Raw genomic sequence first — 21720 nt, 5'->3', positions numbered from 1 at the left:
TCTTCACCTGCCAGAATGTGCTGATAAATAAGATGGGCAGTTCGGAAAAAAATAAGGCACTGCATTCTCTGACAATCATGGTCTTGGAAGAGGAGTAGTTGAAAGTTTTTTCTGAGGATCAGTACCAGTTACTTCCCATAAAATATCACTGACTTCGAAATGTCTGTGGCATACCTGCAAAATAATGTATCACCGTGAGCAAAATTCATGTATTTACAGAATGAATCGACCTGCACCAGCCGCTCTTGTAGGCCTGTGTGGTGTGTTTTATTGTGTATTATAATAATAATAATAATAATAATAATAATAATAATACCATTCCAATAATGTATCCCATGATTGTGAGCTAACATAACCTTATCTCTTTGAAAAGTAAATATGCCTACATATCAACAGCTGTTGCGTGTTGTTAAATTCGTCATAGGCCTATGCTCATTATGATGGTGTGAGAATGTAATAATAATAGTTACTCACCATTGAGTAATTCGTAAATCTGTAGTCTTGTCTTGGCATTCCACGTAAATATCTCTGCTGCATAACCTCGTCTTTCAGAATCTTAATGCATGCACTTCGTTATCACTGTCGCAATTCTCCTTGGAGTTGAGTCAATGAAATTAAAAATCCTTTGTACGAATTAACACCTAGATTCATTAACGTTGTGAATTCCAATAAAATCAAAATCCGTCAATTATATACAGTAAGTTTCCACACTCAAATGCTACGTCCACCATGCCAAATGTTAAGCCCGCCCATATCGCTTCTAGAAACTCCCCTCCAGCTATAGCACATTCGCCCGCAGACCAGTCTAACCCCTCTCTACCTCCATGACCCGCCCCTCCATTACCGCACCAATACAACTCCAGGAGTAGAAATGTTAATAAGATAGGCGCTGCTGGAACAGGCAGGTCCACCTTGTATGAATTGAACAAGTAAGTCATTTTACAGTTATGAGGGTTAGTTTAATACATTTTGTCACAACGCCTGCATTAACTTCTTAATTAAAATTACTTTTTTACTTCATTACAGATATCAATGGAAATGATTCATTCAAGACTGTATCAAGTATCTAGGATGCTCCTTCTTAATTAAGCAGCAGCCTACTACTAAGAAACAGCCTAATATTGTACTCTTTACAATTCCGTGTTGTTACATAAGATCCGAAGTCACGGCGCTTAGTTTCATTCAAAACAACGTTCTTGACCAGTCTATATATAACAATCGGTTCTAAATCTCCACTTGTGGTTGACAACACATTCTGACATTAGTTACAGTACGTCAAGAACATGAAATTTTATAGGAGGGTCAAATGAACCCCGGTTTGTAATATCCTCTTTACCCAAAACTTATGATAGAGGAAGAAGATCCATATTAGTTTGACATACGTCAAGTTAGATAGAATAGGACTGACAAGTTTTAATTGTGTTAAAACACCATTAATTTATTACCCACAGTTATGTTCTGTTCACATTTTTAAAATTATCGTGGCATGTTCTTACGAAATTAACGTTTGTATACTATATATGGTTAAAAAGGTCCCAAACCTTGACCTAAAGGTTGTCTACGGGCTGAAGATGCCCAAATAATGGGTGAAACATGTACCTGACCTGATAGGTCTACATACTGTAAGGGTTTTAGCGTCCGCCATGCCAACTTGCTATCGGCCATATCAGCCCCGTCCCCTTTATGCTCGACCACGCCAATCACAAGCAGTGATTAAGTGATGGGCGGGCCCTTCTTTCTTCTGTCCGTGGTCGCGCCGCTTGGGACGATGGAAATTACTCGACTGTTAATCTGAAGTCTTCCATCTCGCGAGGTTCCTGGATTCATTTGAGCATCCGGGCTGTTCTATAAGGGCTGGCGCAGGTATATAAGAGCAGTTACTTGCCTGCAGTTAGTGAGTGAGCGAAGAGCGCAGTCAGTTATAACCTGGGCTGAGATGTCAGCCTGTTCGAGTATCTGCCCGTTGGAGCCGAGGACTCATTCCTGTTTTCCTGATGTCGCGCGCGCCCGTGTGTGTGTGTCCATTGAGGCTGGCTGCTGGAGGAGAACCTGGAGTGTTCTGGAGCAGCGTGAAGGGAACACTGGGTGCCGACGTGTGCGGACTGCGAACAGTGTTCGACGGATTGAGTGAACAGCGGATACTATCCCGACCTGCTGTGGACCGTGACAGTGCTAACAAGTGTGACCGAGAGAGTGTACTGTAAATAATCGATGACTCCGTGTGTGTGGGTGTGTGTGTGTGTGTGTCATTGTAGATGGGACATGAGAAACTAAGAGAACGCGAACTGTGTGAGTGAGTGTACTTGTGTAAGTTGTAATCTCGGCTATTGTCTGTGCGTGTGTAAATCTGTAATTGTAGTGCTAAGTTAATGAATCTTGGAAATAGGTTGCTACCAGGTTCTGTACTCATTTAATTATTTATTTACCCCACCAACACGTTACAATACATTCATGTAGATTCACACCCCATTAAAAGTGGAAAGTATTGAATAGGTAGCTTTATTATATTATCCTTTAGATTCTATGCTGCTACTTATACCTGCTAGCCTTACATTTCTGGTACCAATGTGAAACACTACCACCATCTCATTTCCCTCCTTCTCTTCTACTTTCTTCAACATCTGCCTCAACCTAATTCCTGGATAACTCTTCCCTGGTTTCCATTCCTGCACGTATTTTCCCCACATGTTTAACAATAGAATCCTTCATAACCAGAGCCTGAACCCTACCAGCCTCATTTCATCCCCTCCCCTCTTCTTCTTTAGCCTTAGTCTCCTCCTCTACCTGGACATTATCCTTGTAACCAAAAATCTTTACATACTGCTGACTGAATACTTCTGCCTTTTCAATATCCTCACACACACACTCCCCTTGTTCATTAATTATTCCTGGAATGATCTTCTTGGAACCAGTTTCTGCCATAAAATACCTATACATACCCTTCCATTTTTCACTAAAATTTGTATGACTGCCAATTATGCTTGCTATCGTGTTATCCTTGGCTGCCTTCTTTACTGGATTCAATTTTCTAATAAGTTCCTTCAATTTTTCCCTTCCTTCCACAGCCATTTCTATTTCTTTCCAGTCTGCACCTCCGCCTTAGTCTCTTTACTTCTGTTATAATATAGTGGATCTTTACCATTCCTTACCATCTTAAAGGTACAAACCTAATTACATATTCCTTAACAATTGCTTTAAACCCATCCCAGAATCTGTTTACATTTTTATTCAGTTTTCCACCGATCATAGTTACTTTTTAGAGACTGCCTCATGCCTGCTTTATCAGCCATATGGTACTGCCTAATAGTCCTACTTGTAACACCTTCCTTTCTATCACATTTATTTTTAACTATGACAAAAACAGCTTCATGATCAATAATACCATCTATTACTTTAGTTTCTCCATAGAGCTCATCTGGTTTTATCAGCACCACATCCAGGATATTTTTCCCTCTAGTTCCATCACTTTCTGAACCAGCTGTCCTTCCCATATTAACGTATTTGCCATTTGTTGGTCATGCATTCTGTCGTTCACATTTCCTTCCCAATTGACATCAGGTAAATTCAGATCTGCTATGTCGTTTCCTACATAGCTGATTATCTTATCAAATAATACTGAATCAGCGTCAGTGCTACCCTTTCCCGGTCTGTACACTCCAAAGGCATCAAGTTGCCTATTATCTTTTTAGAGATGAGCCTCACATCTAGAATTTCATGTTTGCGTCTTTAACTTTTTCGTAGCTTGCAAATTCTTATTTCACCAGAATGAATACACCCGCTCCTACCATTCCTATCCTATCTTTAAGATACGCACTCCAGTTCTGTGAGAAAATTTGTGCATCAGTTATGTCATTTCTCAGCCATGATTAAACTCCTATTACAATATAAGGTAAGTATATATCTATTAAATTACTTAATTCTATTCCTTTCTTTACAATACTTCTACAGTTGAGCACTATCATTTTTTCGTCCCTACATGACTTCCAGTTCCTTGTACCCTTATCACCACTCCCTAGGCCACCTCGTTTCTCTGAATGTACCTCCCCATAACACTTTTAAACAAATTTCCTAACTTATATGTACCACTGCGGTTTAAGTGAAGGCCATCTGAGCGCAGATCCCTATCTCCTACCCACCCATTAGGATTTAGAAATTTCACTCCCAGTTTCCCACATACCCACTCCATAGCCTCATTTAAATCCCCGATCACCCTCCAGTTAGTATCCCTCCTACACAGTATTCCACTAATAACAATCTCCGCTTTCTTAACCTTCTCCCGTGCTGCATTTACCACATCCCACACATCTCCAGCTATGTTGGTACTTATATCAGCTTGCCTTACGTTATTGGTACCAACGTGAAACACTACCACCTTCTCCTACCCCTCCTCCCTCTTCTACTTTCCTCAACATCTGCCTCAACCTAATTCCTGGATAGCACTCTACCCTGGTTCCCTTTCCTCCACACACTTTCCCCACGTGTCTAACGATAGAATCCCCCATGACCAGAGCCTCAACCCTACCCACCTCATTTGATCCCCTCCCCTCCTGGTCAGCCCTATCTTTCCTGATAGCTGCAGAAGGTACTTTCTCCTCCCTTTTCTCCTTCCCATGACCCTGTTCCACGTCTCTTTTCCTATCCTCTACTGTACATTACCCTTCCTACTTCCACACATCTCAGCAACAGTTCCCTGTCCCTCATCTTCCCTCAGTTGTTCCACCTGCAGTGACTCGTACCGATTTCGCACAGACATCTGTCCTGAATTCTGATCCTGAATAGAGCCCTTAGCCTGCAGTCTCCTTCCCCTTGGAATATTAGACCACCTGTCTTGTACAACTGCCCCCTTTCCGTCCCCTCCCTCTTGTACACCTACTGTAACCTGTACATTGTTTTAGGGAGTCCTATCTTCCTGTCTTCTGTGAGAATCCTAATTATCTCCCTCAAACTCCAACTCCTCCCTCATTCCCCTCATTGCCTCGCCACACCCACAGTTCGTACACTCGCACTCCTTAGCCATTCTTGACAGAAAAAATGGAAATAAAAATAAATAACTTATTTGCAAAAAATAAATGAACGGATTGATATGTTGTCTGGGATAGTATTCAAAGATCACACGACAATAAGGTAATTAATATAAGACTACACTACTACTTAGTTGTACGCTATTTTTTTTTCCTCAACCCCTAACAGGATGAAAACTGCTGTTAATTACTGAATATCAAAAGGAATACACACGAACTACACAATTCCAAACTGCAATTAAGCCTATCCTAATTACAACAACAGAATTTTAGTAAGAGTCTCTACGGATACCTCTACTACACAAGTACTACACAAATATTTTACAATAAAAAGATATTTTTCTAAATTCTAATAGGATATTACTCGTATACTACTGTACAGTACACTACAGTATATTATTAAAGTAAGTTCAGACGTATCCTAATTACAATACCGGTACCGTATGTCACTACTAAACACAAACAGAAATGAAATTTCCCAAAACTACTGTACTCGGATTACCAACAAAGCTATATGCTTAGACAGATTATTATTAGTACTACGCTCTAATAGATATACACGAAAGATAACGCGTATCTTGCCTGCTATATTCGGCACTATCTAAATATCCTGTATCTACACTACACTACAATTTTCAGCTGAAGCATGGTTATATGAACTTTTACCGCTGGTGGATTAGTATTATTCTCCGTACTACGCAGTACGGAGAATAAGTGTCCTTATATGCTGAGAATAAGAGGTTGTCTACTATAATTTCTGTCAAAACCACGCCAGGGGCTTGAAGTGCAATATTATTGGGATATAGGAATTTGATTATTAACTTTTACTTCATGAACTAATTAAAGATTACGTTGATGTCCGGCTCGATTGGCAAATGGTTAGCGTGTTGGCCTTTGGTCACAGTAGTCCCGGTTTGATTCCCGACAGGACCAGGAATTTTAACCATAATTGGTTAATTCCCCATGGCACTGGGAGTAAAAGGTCAGCCATAGAAGTGTGTACTGGAGACAGCAGGGTATCTAATGGTTCCTGATACAGAGTGAAGACTTTAGAAACTACCCTGCCTGTCCGTTAGACTTAATCTACAGTAGCATCAGTGTTCCTCTGTTGAAGACAAGAAAACACCAATTATTAAGCTTTGTTTCAATTCATGTGAAAAGAAATATCCACTCTTCCTCCCAGCTGTGGACTTCCGGAATTGAACTAGTCACGTGGGTTTCTATTTAAGTCCTCCCAATGACATTCAAATACTATTGTGCCTTGTTCCTTTATTTCTCTGCTGTGACATGGCATGAGATAACATCCCCACACCACGCTTTACTGTTGTTTCCCTCTAGGGAGAGAGAGTGTGGGTGTGTGGTTTTTTGCTATGGCTTGTCAATGATGTGATTTCTTTTGTTACAGCTCAACCAACTTGCTATAGATCCATTGGAACTATATAAGCAGGTTCATGCACATGGCATTGGAACTCAGTGTGCTATATATTATGAAAACTGGGCTGAAACCTTGGAGAGAAGTGGAGACTTCAAACGTGCTGATAAAGTTTACGTGGAAGGAATCAAAAGAAAGGCACAACCTTTGCAAGAACTTGAATTTGCTCATGCGTAAGTAAATTATTGTTATTTTTACCTGAAGTTTTTTTCATTTTGTTGCTGTAATATCATTTGCATAATATCCATGCCCACTTGTAACCTTTGGTGTCTTACTCTTTGTGATATTCAACTTTTCTCTCAGAAAACTCAAAAGAATAGTCTTCAGTTTTCTTGTACTCAAAGAAACACTGGTGCATAATTAAGCTTAACAATAATATAGTCTATCCCTTTCAGACCGTGTACGCTGACCCATTACGTAGTCAAACGACTTTGATAACGGCAGTAAAAGGGAAAACTAGCAGTACGACAAATGAGCTAGTTCATTAAGAAAAACGGGAAGCGTAATCAGACACCCTCAAAACATCACCAAAATAAACAAGAAGGGAAACTTACCTGAAATGATGGAAAGGTGCCTCAGTAAGCCCGTGGATAAATAACAGTACCTGGTAAAAGAGAAACATGTCTTTTCATTAAAGAAAATATAACAGGATTTATTTCAAAAGGAAATTAAATTTAAAATTGGTAACAGGGAAAACGTCCACGCCAGAAAATTAAGAGAAACAGTCATAAATTAAGTTAGGATACCAAAGGAAAAGTTAACATGACAAATCGTGGCTGACCAACGTAAACAAAAAGGAAAATGAACTAGTCATAACATAAGCTAATATTTTGGAGGCCTCAACATACCTGAAGAATAGGGTAAATAAAATAATTATTTTATTATTATTCTTTAAAATATTACTTCCTTAACCACGGAGTTCCGCCAAAGGAACAGGCTACCGGCAGTCCAGATATAATTATCACAACAACTGCTTCACACAGTGAGAATTAAAAACAGATATTTAAAATTTAATAGCTCAAATGCGTGCTCAAAATTCCGTAAAAGCAAGAGGAAATCATCCAATAAATAGAATCGTTACACAAGATAGCAAGTCTCCGAGAAAGCAGAAATATTATGATTTTTAATCAACAAATACAATAAAGACCGGTCATCATAGCAACCCACGCACGCCATGTTCCAAAGCCATTACCAAAAGTTACAACAGTAACAATGACCCAAACTACGAAAGAGCAAAACATAATTTTACACATTAAAATCAAAGAAAAAACCAAGAAAATAAAATTAATGTCAGAGAGAATTAAATTACATTTCCGTCCTCTTGGTTGGAACTCAAATGGTTCAAACTTTTACCTAGTGGGGTGATTTGGTAGCAAACATGATTAAAAATAGTTTGGTAACTTTTCAATTTTTCTCTTCTTTCATAACTGAGATCATAATTCAGCTTCACCCCAGATCAATATCACAGTACCTTCAGTATACGATCAATACTATGGACACTTCTGTTACAACAAACCCAAATTATATTTAGAATACAATTATTTTAAAAAAAATTAAGACGAGAGGAGGAGAGTGAAAGCAATTTCGAGTCCCACACGCCACACGTAGTGCAGTAGTTTTTCAAAATTGATGAATGCGAAAAGGAGACCATTTTCATTAAGGTACGGAAAAAATTCCGCTGAGCCAGAGATGACGCCATAACGTCACTAGCATACTCACGTTGATGAGATGTTTCCAACTAAGAAAAATAATTAACTCATACAGTGTGGGGACGTTCCCATGTTGAAGTAGAACACTAGAACAATACTGAGAGAGAGAGAGTGCCCTCTCACTAATATTACTTAGCCGTAATCCATCTCGCAGGCTGGAAACTGCTCTTGCACAAGACACGAGGTACCCTGACGATGCATCTTCTTCAGTTCACAATACCTTAATGGCCGCTCACGCGCACGGCAATGATGAGCGAGAAAGAGCTACTAACGCAGAGAGCTCTAATTGGTTAGGGGGCGGAGCATCGCAGAACAAATTCTCAGTGGAGAGAGCAGCACATACAAGGAACTTTACTTTCAACAAGTTCAAACCAAGACTATGAGTGCTATGCTCAGAGTAGTAGTGAAATAAATAAAGCTTGAAGTAGTAAGGGAAAGAAAGGAAGGTTATAAGACACAAATTTCAATGGCAATTAGCCCAGAAATAAAATGTTAGGGGCGGGGGGTGGGCAAGATGAATAAATACGACACCTCGGTGTCAGCCTCCCTCCCGAAAGCACAGCTTATCCATATACATATCCATGGTAGAGTGGTCTGAAATAAACTAAATCATTGTCCAAATCAAAATGACAAGTACCAAGTCCAACCTCCAAAGTATCCAGCATGTAAGGCTGTTTGATATAAGGTGGTAGTTTAAGATCTAGTACAAACTTTAGATCATGTCCAACAACATTACTTATAGTAAAGCCAGAGTTCGCCAATTTTCACCACATTTTCAGTTTCCACATAACATCAATTTATGGTTTGTTTTTTTTTTTGCTAGGGGTTTTAAGTCGCACCGACACAGATAGGTCTTATGGCGACGATGGGATAGGAAAGGCCTAGGAGTTGGAAGGAAGCGGCCGTGGCCTTAATTAAGGTACAGCCCCAGCATTTGCCTGGTGTGAAAATGGGAAACCACGGAAAACCATTTTCAGGGCTGCCGATGGTGGGATTCGAACCTACTATCTCCCGGATGCAAGTTCACAGCCGCGCGCCTCTACACGCACGGCCAAGTCGCCCGGTAATTTATGGATTACACACCACAGTTCTTTATAGCAAATGGAGCCTCACATATCACTCTAGGTGTGAAGAAATTCGCAGTACATAGTCTAATTCGAATCACATCTTCAAACTTAGTTGATTCCAAATTTAGTTTAGCAATTTGGTCGCAGTAGTACACACGGTGATGATTACTTGCTGCAGATTATGTCTATTTCGTCAATACGGAAATGAAGATTATAGATTACGAAGATTGTCTACCATAAAGCTCATATAAGTTTACACACCACGCATCCACATTTGTTCTTTCCTCCAATTAATTTTACCTAGCAATTTCTTTCGGCTGTACATTAAACATTGAAATTGGCATTTCATTAGAAGTACTAGTTTTCGGGTTTCTTATTTTAAGAAATGTAGCTTCTTACATCCTTTATATAATCAAACTAAAAACGCCCGACAGTACAAGAACACAAGGTGCAAAAAGGGGAGGAAAATAAAAAAACAAAGGAGGGAGGAACCCTAAGATTGGTGAGTGCATATTTACAAATAACCAAATTCAAATCATTAATCACATCAGTCAAACTTAATTTAGAGGTACTGTCAATAGACTCAGGTCTAGAGTATACCACCAACCTAAATAACACTAGAAAAAATAGGCTAACTAATCCAGCCCCGATCAAATCCAATTCCCAGCACATAATAGCACACAACTTCACTAGAGTTCAATACATAATAACTGGGCGAGTTGGCCGTGCGCGTAGAGGCGCGCGGCTGTGAGCTTGCATCCGGGAGATAGTAGATTCGAATCCCACTATCGGCAGCCCTGAAGATGGTTTTCCGTGGTTTCCCATTTTCACACCAGGCAAGTGCTGGGGCTGTACCTTAATTAAGGCCACGGCCGCTTCCTTCCAACTCCTAGGCCTTTCCTATCCCATCGTCGCCATAAGACCTATCTGTGTCGGTGCGACGTAAAGCCCCTAGCAAAAAAGAAAATACATAATAGTTCAACAAGGGAAAAAAAATACACTTTACCATATTAAAACGCTAGAGAAGAATGAGAAGTATGGACGTAACGTCCCACAAGGTTTTCCCATAAATACAGGGAACCACAAGGAAGATAACTAATATGTTCCAACAGAGAACTATTACCTCACCACAAGATAATTACAGTAAGACTAAACAATCAACCCGAATGCATTTTCCCAATCTAAAACATTTTACATAAACAGGAACAAGATGACCAAGGTAAGTATGAACAAATTTAGAAGCTGACAGACTGAGATCCACAAAGTAGTGAGCCAATATTTCCTTCTTTTTTTTTTAACTTTGCCATTATTTACCCAAAATTATTTATTAAACTTTCAAGGAAGGCAGGTTCAAAATCGCCTACACATGACCTCATATAACCCAGCAAAAGAGAAACGTTCAAATATGATCACACCAAACAGATCATCTACAGACGAGAGCTCAAGCATTAAGAAGCAATAAATGAGTTAATGGTAATGTTATTTCCAAGCTAAGGATAACCTAGGCAAAATGTGTTCTAGACCTCTAGTACTACCAGGTGTAGGGAGCGCAACAGTTTGTCATTGACAACCATTGCAGTGAGGTACGCAAAGCAAAGAAAAAAGGATGGAAGGTAGCACCATTAACATGAAGGGAAGTACCAAATAGGAATAGATTAGTTAAAGCTTCAGGAGGATACTTAATTCCGAAGTCATATTACCAACCGACATTGCAAGGAAAAAACTAAAACATACCTTCCACAATAGTACACCCAATTAAGTCAAGGTGATGGAGTAATGACCCAACATCATACACTACTGGTTGTCCATAAGGATCTCGCCACAATGAGTTTTTAAAAAAAAAGGGGGTGATATCTGCAGATACACACTGTCGCACACAAGCAAAACAGGACCACTTCCTATCATACAGGAGAGCAGGTAAATAAAATATACATAGCAGGTAATAATGTTGGTGGCTAGAATTTGCTCGATAACATGCCGAAAAATGAGGTAACTCCACTAAGAGATCCCATAATCAAATGGTAGGACAACTCCAGTAGCGACAGAATTTTGGTAGACAATCACATGCTCATCCAACCACAACACAGAATGATAAGGTGATAAATCAACAATATCCTCGAATTTTAGAAAATTCCACCGAGGAAAAACACCATAGAAGGTAGGTTAAACTTAATTGAGTTTGACAATATCATTAATGGAAACAAAGATGACATCAGAGCTACAGGTTATGCGGGAAAACACAAATTACACTCACTAAGATCAAACAATTGTATAAGAGTTGCAGATACATACTAAATTACTAATTTCCATCTCCACTAAGCCACAACGGTTCAACAAAGGTGCCTAACCACCCACCAGTGCTATAACACAACCAATATTGACTCATAGAAACCCCATAGAACAAAGGTTAATCCACCAAGAGTCTAGACAAATATGTCACGTGATAGCCTACATCTAGATTAGGAACATAATTGCGTGAAGTTGATCAGCGTGGTGCAAATTTGTCTTGAGATAGTCTAGTTATGGATATGATAAGTCGTGAAATTTCTTAGTAATGAAGACAAAATTAAAATCTTTCAGAAATTGGACTCACACCTTAGAGTTTTGTGATTCAAAATGGTGGCCTTTCTCTCGCAGTTGCACATGGTCAGTGTCAGCTCCAATTCATTGTCTAAGTGTGACCAAGAAATATTCAGTACCCCACCGGTCCAAAATAGCAGGCTTCTACTAACATTTGTTTCGAAAGAGTGTTATATACAATAATATGTTGATTTTTTATGGGCTCCTCTTCATATGTTCTCTTTTTTGGAATTTGGTGCTTTTCATGCCCTTCGGTGCACTGTTGTTTTATAAGCCCCAATGGAAAATGTTTTCATATTTTTTCTGTAGTGTTTTTCACACCTTATACGGTAATACTCTCCTCTCATCTTTAGAGGACAAAACGTTTAAGTACCCTCGGGTCGGAAAAAACTCTTCTAGAGTTTCCATATCCCTATTGGATAGTTCTTATTTGTGTATTCAGTAGTATGTTTTCTCGCTTAACAAGTTTTTTTTCCCTTGTACTCTGCAGTAACCTCTTAACAATGTTGTAGTGTACCTTTGCATTCTAGGAATATTACTTCTAATTAATTTTCCTCTCCATGCGTTACCACTAATAGTTACTGTGATACAGATGATTGTGGTGGTGATTATTGTTTTAAGACTAAGTACAACTTGGCAGCCGCCCAGCCAGTGGCTGTGTGGTTTCAGTCACATAGCTGTCATTTAAGAGGTGGTGGGTTTGAACCTCACTGTTGGTAGCCTTGAAGATGGATATTTGTGGTTTCTCATTTTCATTCCAGGCAAATGCTGAGGCTGCACCTTAATTAAGGCCACAGTCCCTTCCTTTCCTCTCCTAGTCCTTTCCTATTCCATTGTCATAAGACCTATCTGTGTCAGTGGTGCTTAAACCAAATTACAGAAGTCCGTTATAGCGAGAATTCATAACGGAGGAAAATTCACTTGCTATAGTGGATTGCCGTTATATCCGATTTTTCGTAAAAGTTGGGAAAAACCCACACACATTAAAATCGGTATGAAATGGGAGTCAGTTTATTCAAAACTTGTGTTTTCGCTGATAATATTCACACAACGGCCTACTCGTTTATTTTTCCGGTACTACGTGAAGGTTCGTGTTTAATTTCATTCTGAAAAAAAATTATACAGTAGTACCATTCCAGAGCCTCTGTGGTGAATGTTTCAGTTTTCTTCTTCGAACAGTGTCTCCTAACTGTATATGCGTCATGAAAATATATTTCAAGTGCCTGTAAAGGCAGAACTTCCTCCCTACAAATTGACACAGGAAAAGCCTTTCTGAAATTTAACTTGGCGCGAGAAAATATAAACTATCCCCTGAAATCAGTGATGTACTCTGCCATATCTGAAGGTGTATCGCATTCTTACTTAATTACAGTATAACATTAAAATTATATCCCCTGTGGGTGGGGGACTCAAAGAATACCCCCACGGTATCCCCTACCTGTCGTAAGAGGCAATTAAAAGGGGGGATGATCTTATCAGAACCATGGTACTACTTCTAATTAGTACCATCACACAGGGAAAACTTGCGCGTAGTACCACTATGTTTGGTACACAATAGGTTTGTGATTAGTGACAACTGTGTGTGCATCCGGGTTGGTACACCATGTGTCTGCCTTGCCTATGATTAGTACCCACTATGTGAGGAACACCACGGGATAGTACGAGTCCCTGTGGTTTGTACACTTGTGTGAGAAACACCATACGTTTGCGTTGCCTGAAAATGGTGCCATAGTGTGAGAAACACCATAGGTCTGCGTTACATGTCCACATTACATTACCTGCACGTAGTAACATAATGTGTGGAATATCGCAAGTCTACACTACTTTTGATTAGTAGTGCAAGATGAGAAATACCATCGTTATACTTTCCTAGCGTTAAGTACCATTATGGGGGGGGCTGATGACCTGGATTTAGGCTCGATTTAGACTACTAGCATCATCATCACATTAAAATTAAACGATTGTTTAGGCATAGCGTATCGAAGAGGAAGTGCGACATCTTCTCCGTTCGCCCGTAAGAGAGCTCAAGAGGTTGGTGGGACACCCGCTTGGTGGCAGCACAGGCGATTACGATGTCAAGTGACCCTTGGCCATTAGCGCGCGTTATATATGCCTTCAGATGTAGTCATTTTTATTGCTCATTATTGTCGCTGTCAGAGATGTTTTGACAGTTTGCATTATTAGTGTATTCACGATTGAGTTGTTTGAGAAGTGTTATGTTTTAAACACCTCGGTCTTTGTCACTATTGTGCTATAAGGCAACGTATATCAGTGCGGGAGGAAACTATCACATCATGCCCTCGTGTTTTGTACCCGGCTGCAGATCTGGATATGATCGATTGTCTTCAGGTAGGCATTTCTTTAGGCCCCCTAAAGAGAGTGGTGTTTTACTGAAATGGGAGAAGGCTATCCACAGAAAATACCGAAAATTAACTCATAACTGTTTCGTTTGTGACATTCATTTTTGCAATGACTTTGTAGTAAAAGTAGACTCGTTTACGGTGAATGGTGAAAGAGTAGAGTTACCAAGACAGTCTGGAAATTAAAACCAGAAGCATTTCCTCACATATTTCGTAATCTACCCAAGTATATTTCTAAGGCAGTTAAGAAACGCAACTCCCCCACGAATAGGCAATCCACACGAAGAGATTTCTCTAATAAAAGCCCTGAACAGGTCGTAAATATCAGTGATAGTGATCAACCTGTATGCTCAGTAGTTGAAGATAGCTCTAATGTCGCAGATGCTAGGAAAACAATTGCGCTATTAAAGAGGAGATTGAAGAATCAGAAACGTAATTTCAGTAGAACGCAAAATCAACTCAATGTCGCTAAAGCTAAGATACATCTGCTTGAAAGACATTTCTGATATAAAATCAAAGAAATTTCATTGAGTCAAAACAATTTGGTTCTCTCAGCAAAAAACAGAAAATTATAGTCGATACAATGTTTAAGAAATGTCAAGCTAAAAGTAAAAAAGGAATGAGATATAGTGATGAATTTCTTCTTGATGCACTTCTTTTAAAAATAGTCTCCCAAGGGTTATCGGCACTGTTTAAATCATGACTTGCTGCCTTTGCCTTCTGAATCCCACTTGAGATATTTGGTGAAGGGCTTAAAATGTTCGTACGGCATAAATGAGCATGCTGCCGCTGCCATAGCAGATTTTTTAATGGAAAGGAGGAACATGAACGCTTAGGGATGTTGATATTTGACGAGGTGAAGTTAGGAGAAGAAATTCGCTTTAACTCGGAATCGTTGCAAGTGAATGGTTTTGTTGATTTGGGGAAATTTACTGAAGATAAAAGCAAGGGTCAGTTGGCAAATCATGCTCTAGTTTTTATGTTTGTTCCTTTTCTGTATAACTGGATACTACCCATAGCGATATATGCTAGCCGGAACGCCACCCCTGGGGCCTGTTCCACAAAAGTATGGTCTTGTACATTACAAGTAAATTCTCTAGTAACTTGTACAAATACCAGAGTTTCTGTTCCACAAAAGAATTTTCTACAGTTGTACTTTACTACTCCATACTTACAAATTACTAGTGAATTTTTATAGGCGTGTTCCACAAAAGTACTAGTACTTGTAACTTACTAGCGAATTGAGAAGAATTCTCTACCAGTGAAAGGACAATAATATATAAATGTACTAGTGCTATTTAAATACGCTTATTTTGGATACATTTTGATAAATATCTGGTCTAGCAGTAGTGATAGTGATGGTGATGAAAATGAAAAACTATCGTCTGTACAGGGAAAGAATAAACTTCCAGTTTAACACTGTATTTGAATACAATGAACGTTTTAGGTTAAGCACAATACAAGTGGAAGAACTTTTGATAGATATTGGCCATAGCTTAAAATATCCTACGAACAGAAATAAATCTCTCTGCTAAACAACATTTACTAACAACATTACATTGGCTAGGAAATGGTGGTCAGTACCATGGTACTGCAGATATGCTGGGAATGGCAAAATCTTCAGTCTGTGGTAGCTGCAATAAATGATATAAAATTTCCTCAAATTGTTTGTTGGCCTGAAAATACTGAAAAAAACATATTCCAAGAAGGACATTCCTGGAATCATTAATGAGCAGAATATCTCTTACATACGTCCAACTTTTCCCCTCAAAAGCTCCATGAGCTTTTCCCGAGTCAAATATTTCCAGCCATTTATTTTGTCTTGTTTTTTCAGACTCTCGCTGAATCCACTGAAACGAATATCTTTCCTACCTTTTATTTCCTTCAAAATGAATAACTTTGTTTCTCTTGACATCATTTTAACAATTCATGCAGAGTTTGCAATTTCGTAACAATTAAGTTTGGCGGCCGAATATCGTTATTAGCGGCATCTGATTCCTAATGACAGACCAAGGTAGGTATGTTAGACTCTCGTAGAACATACGCGAGGATCGCGGAAGAACAGAATGGGTGATAATAACGGAGTAATTTCCTATTATCAAAGAAATAAACTGGAAAATAACATCGTAGCATTAAAAAATTCACAGGAATATTAGTTATTTCAATCTTTGCTGCATAAGTTACAGTAAAATACGATATTACGATAAATGAGGCAAGCATAACCTAATTCAACGAATGGAATACGAAGATAAACAGCTGATTCATGCTACGACGTAGTATGTTTATTGATATGTCGTCACTTGTAAAACTTGTAACAATTCACTGGTAATATACACGAGACTATCAATCTTTTGTGGAACAGAAATGTACAACTCCATACATTACAAGAACCCACGCTAGTAACTTGTAATGTACAAGACCATACTTTTGTGGAATAGGCCCCTGGTGATATAATTGCAAACATTCTCATTCAAGTCATCATACAATTAGAGCAAGTAGGTGTCCGAATCATTGGTTTCACATCGGATGGTAGCCAGTCGAATAAAAAGTTGTGGAAATGCTTAGGAATATCTGGTAACATAAAGAATCTGAAGTGTTATATTTCCAATCCAGCTGACTCAACAGAAAATTATCGGCATTTTCAGACGCGCCACATATATTTAAATGTGTAAGAAATCGTTTTCATGACAAAGGACAGGTTAATTATAATGGCAATATTGTTGATTATTCATTGTACAGAAAAGTTTACGAATGTGACTTGTCTCCTGAATTTTCCAGATTGAAAGTTTGCTACAAACTGACCTCTGCCCACTTGGATCCTAATTTGTTTCAGCGAATGAATGTAAGACTGGCATTTCAACTATTCAGTAGATCAGTCTCTAAGGGTATAGCATTCTATCGGAGTATTAAAACACAAGCGATTTAAACTGTCTGATTGACGCATTAAATTAGTCTATTCCCACTCAAGCACTGTATAAAGGATCACAGGCACATGAAACATTAATTAAATGGCAGAATTTTCTCAGATACTCAAAATTCATTCGCTTCACAAAGGACACTGGAGTCCTTAAGAGTTTCCGTGGAAAGTACCTTAGAAGTGTCTGAATATTTGTGGGAACACAATTATAGCTATGTTTTGACAGGAAAATTTAATCAAGATCCGCTAGAACGTCATTTCGGTATCCTGCGATCACTAAGTTGTGATGGTCATCCGCCCACTATTGACTTTCTACATTTACACACGTTGCAGTCTATTTACGAACCGTCTAAACTTGCCTTATTGTCTGGCGGAAACTGTGAGTACAGAGCTGAATCCCCATTGACGTCTCTTGTTAATCAAATACGTATTCTTGCAAGAGAAGTTGAAAGTAAAAATCGTGCAGTGAAGACACAAGCTGTAGATGAAATCAGGGAAAAATTTGTGAACATCGAAAATGACATTCAAATACCAGACTGGGAAAACAGTTTACCCGAGTTAAGTGGGCGGAATTGTAACAAAGAGTACTTGGTGTATCATTTAGCCAGATACATAGTGAGGAATATTTCAAAAGTGATTCAGTGCGATTTATGTCGTCCTTTCTTTTTCGGCAAACCGACTGATAGTGTGCCTGCTTCCCTAACACTAATTAAAGATTACGGCTCAATGCAAAGCGCCACATATCTCACGTATGCGTCGGAAAGTGTTTATAATATGTTGTTGTGAGTGGAGAATGTTGTTGCGGAAAAGCTATCGTGCATGGATAGTTTATGGGGTGATACTTTCTTAGAGTACTTGGATAAATTAGATGTTATTAAAGTGAAGTTATCGCATTTGGGGTGCTGTGAAGATCATGTGCTGTGTTTGCTACCAAAACTCGTACTTCACTTCTTGAAATGTCGATTCTTCTTCCGCACGGAGGAGATAAGAAGGGAGCTGCTTACTTCGAAGGCAGCGAAATCATCCAGCAAATATTCCAAAGTGTCTCAGCAGATGAAATCATTTTCAAACTTAAGTTGCATGCTTGAGTTTCTTAGTAGATTTTGAAGTAGTAGTCCCTATAATGCCTCTGTTATCCTCTCGCTCAGACATCAGTGTGGATGGCAGTGCCATCTGTGCGGCGGTCCACGGTAACTCGTGAAGATGTCGCACTTCCTCTACGATACGCTATGGTTTAGGTTTGCCTTAATTTCCAACAAGTTAACTGATATCAGCTACGTCATCTGCGCATTTGTTACGAAAATGTGTTATCTTTAATTTTGAATTTCCTTTGAGAGAACAGCAGTCGACAGGTATTACTAATAGACTCGGCCATAGCCTTCGAATGTCGATGAGAGAGCTCTCAAGTGTACATAGCGAGAAAACGATACAGTTCAATGATAGATCGAATTTTGTGGCAAATGCTTCACTTTTCTTATTGAAACAGCGTTACCTAATCTAACTTAACCGTACTATATGCATCATGAAAACATATTCCAAACGCCAGTAGAGAAATTATAACATTCTCGCTGTAAATTTACATGGGAATAGCCTCCAGATGCGAGAAAATATAAACTAACCTTTGAAATTAGTGATGTGCTATGCCATATCTTGTGTTGTATCGCATTTTTCTTAATTTCAGTGTAGAGTTGTAAAATTAAGCGATCTTGTACTTAGCCTTTATTTCTAACGAGTTAACGACTGCTAGCAACCATGTTATTTACGTATCTTTTACGAAACCATGTTCTTTCATTTCTAATTTTGTTTATTGAACAGCAGTCAATGGGTAATACTAATGGACTCCTGACATCACATTCGAATGTTATGGAAGCTCACAAGTGCACATAGCGATAAAACGATACCAAAGGTCGAATTTGGTGGCATACGGTTAAGTTTTCTTATATAAACAGCATCACCTAATCTAACTTATCATAAAAACATATTTCAAGCGCTGGTAGAGAAATGATAACCTTATTGTTATAAATTTACATGTCAGTAGCCTTTCTGAATTTAAGCAAACGCGTGAAATTATAAACCAACCTCCGAAATAAATTATGCACTTAGCCATATCTTGAGTTGTATCCCATTGTTACTTAATTGCAGTATTTTGCATTAAAATTCAGTGTTTCAGCCTTCCACGAACCTGCTGCACTGGCGTAGCAGGGGGAGAGGTGATACTCCCACGTGGCGCGTCTCAGGTGGCAGATAGGGGGTTCCTAACCAGCTTGCCGGCGGGCTTGAGGGAAATAAAATACCTCTCGCGGACCAAACACACTACCCCCTGCGGGTGGGGGACGCACATGTAGAGTACACCCGCGGTATCCCCTGCCTGTCGTAAGAGGCGACTAAAAGGGGCGACCAAGGGATGCTGGTACTGAGAACCATGAAACTACTATTGATTAGTACCATCACGCGGGGAACGCCCTGTGTCGCCTTTACTTACGAGTAGTTCCACTATATTTGGTACACAACAGGTTTGTCATTAGTGGCAGCAGAGTGGTTTCCCTGTGGGTTTCCAGTACCCGTGCATCGTACCCATGTGAGCAACACCGCGGGTCTGGATGTAGCCTGTGAGTTGTACCACTATATGAGCGACACCGTGGGTCTGTGTTGCCTGTGATTAGTACTCCCTATGTAAGGAACACCACTGGGGCCCGTGGGACCGGCACCCGTGACTAGTACACCTAGGTGAGGAAACTCATCGGTTTGCGTTGGCTATGAGTGGCGCCATTGTGTGAGAAACACCATAGGTCTGCGTTACCTGTACGAAGTACAATACTTGTGATTAGTACCATCTTGTGTGGAACACTGTGAGTCTTCGCTACTTTTGATTAGTACCCCAACATGACAAATAGCATGGTTCTACTTTACTCGCGACATGCACCATTCTGTGGGGGCCTTAGACGTGGATTTTGCAGCCCTTTCGACATCAAGCATCCTCGATTCAGGATTCTGCTTTATGAGTGGTCCCTTGGTCAGTAATAAATTATATATGATCCTTTTTTTTTGAGTCGAATCCACTAATTTTTTTGTTTGCTCGTATTTTGTTGTGTGGTTTTTTTTTTTTTTTTTTTGCTACATGTCCATCAATTCCTTCTTCATGACGATTTTTTTGGTCAGTTTGATTTTGAATTTTTTGTTATTTCATTTCGTATCATTGGGGGCCGATGACCTCGATGTTAGGCCCCTTTAAACAACAAAGAAAAAAATGTTTCAGCCTTTATTTTTTGTGGGTTAACTGCTACCGGATTTGTTATATACGCATTTAATACAAAAACGTGTTCCCTTTCACTTTCCTTTACAGAACAGCAATCAACCGGTTTTACTAATCTACTCCAATACCACCTTCGAATGTCGACGCAAAAGATCGCTAGTGGATATAGCGAGGAAACTATACCAAAGATGATCGACGCATGCAATATAATGGCTAGGTGCATATAATATCTGTAACTGAAGAAAATCGTGCGCGCTTAATCGTTCGTAATAATGGGTGCACCAGTGCAAGAGCTCTCAATGTTACCAAAGGATAATGCACAGTTTAATATATAAATTTTGAAGGGATAGAAATATGCCGACGTTATTAGGTGGTTCTTGTTATATCTTGTACTCGCTATAGCAGACTTCTACTGTTTAAAAAAAAAAACTTGGCACCTTCCTCTTACTGTGATAGACATGAGCATTTATGATGGCAATTGTTTTAAAGGTAAATGGAATGTAATAATCATCCTATACTAACGTTAATTCTACGAGAAAGAGGGTTGGTCTTTTAAATAATGGAGGTCAGGAAACTAAATCGAAGGTAAGGGTGTGATAATGACTGAATTTCTATGCCTGGTAAACCTAATAAGGATGGGTGAAGACAGAGTTGACCAAGGAAAATGATACGGGACAGGGAATTTGAAAAACTGGAGCCAGGCAACAATAAGTGGAAGCAATTCCAGACTCAGCTGAGAGCCCTGTCGTTCCCTCACCATGCTTGTAAGATGAGAGTTGGGACTCATTTAACCCTATGCTTGCTTTGCACCCTTTACAAATAACACTTGACCGGAAGTCTCACTTAACCTCCACTGCTCGTGCAAGCCAGTTAGCGATAGTGGTTATAGTGGGAATCAGTGAGTTAACCTAAATGCTTACTCTGAACGTAGGGGAACTTTACTGAAGTATGATGCTCCACACACTTGGTAATTTGCTTATCTTACTGTTCATTAATGCTTTGGAGTGGAATGTAATGCCCTAAATTCATAGTGTAAATATGTCAAGACCAGCGTGGTAAATAAATGAAATTTGTGCATTATCAGAAAAAGTTCTTCCTGTTGATCCTGGGCAGTCCACGCCTGCCCAGGGGAATCATATCAGCACGGCACAGAATTAGTTCACCGGATCACATCACAGAACCTTCTACTCTACACACCTTCATAGATGGCATCACTTACACTGGAAGAACGTGGGGAAGTGTGTGGCATAACCAAACTATATGTTGCTCTGAGAAAAGGGAACTTCATTACACTTTGGAATTCACGCAGGATTGATTTTTTCTTTGTTTTGGTTACATTGTTAGTTTGTAATGGAAGTTAAGTGTATCTACGCGAGTGTAA

General features: G+C 39.4%; 1 protein-coding gene across 1 annotated transcript in view; it reads left to right on the top strand.

Moving 5' to 3' along the window:
- Positions 1-21720, top strand: part of LOC136877585 (mitotic checkpoint serine/threonine-protein kinase BUB1) — a 402777-nt gene that overhangs the window by 51843 nt on the left and 329214 nt on the right. Inside the window, exon 3 of the mRNA XM_067151742.2 lies at positions 6427-6626. Coding sequence (XP_067007843.2) covers positions 6427-6626 — 200 coding nt within the window. The remainder of the gene's footprint in view (positions 1-6426; positions 6627-21720) is intronic.

Source organism: Anabrus simplex, chromosome 7, assembly GCF_040414725.1.
Source record: "Anabrus simplex isolate iqAnaSimp1 chromosome 7, ASM4041472v1, whole genome shotgun sequence".
Lineage (NCBI taxonomy): Eukaryota > Metazoa > Arthropoda > Insecta > Orthoptera > Tettigoniidae > Anabrus > Anabrus simplex.
The sequence above is the reverse complement of the archived record's forward strand: the minus strand, read 5'-3'. Positions and strand labels throughout refer to the sequence as shown.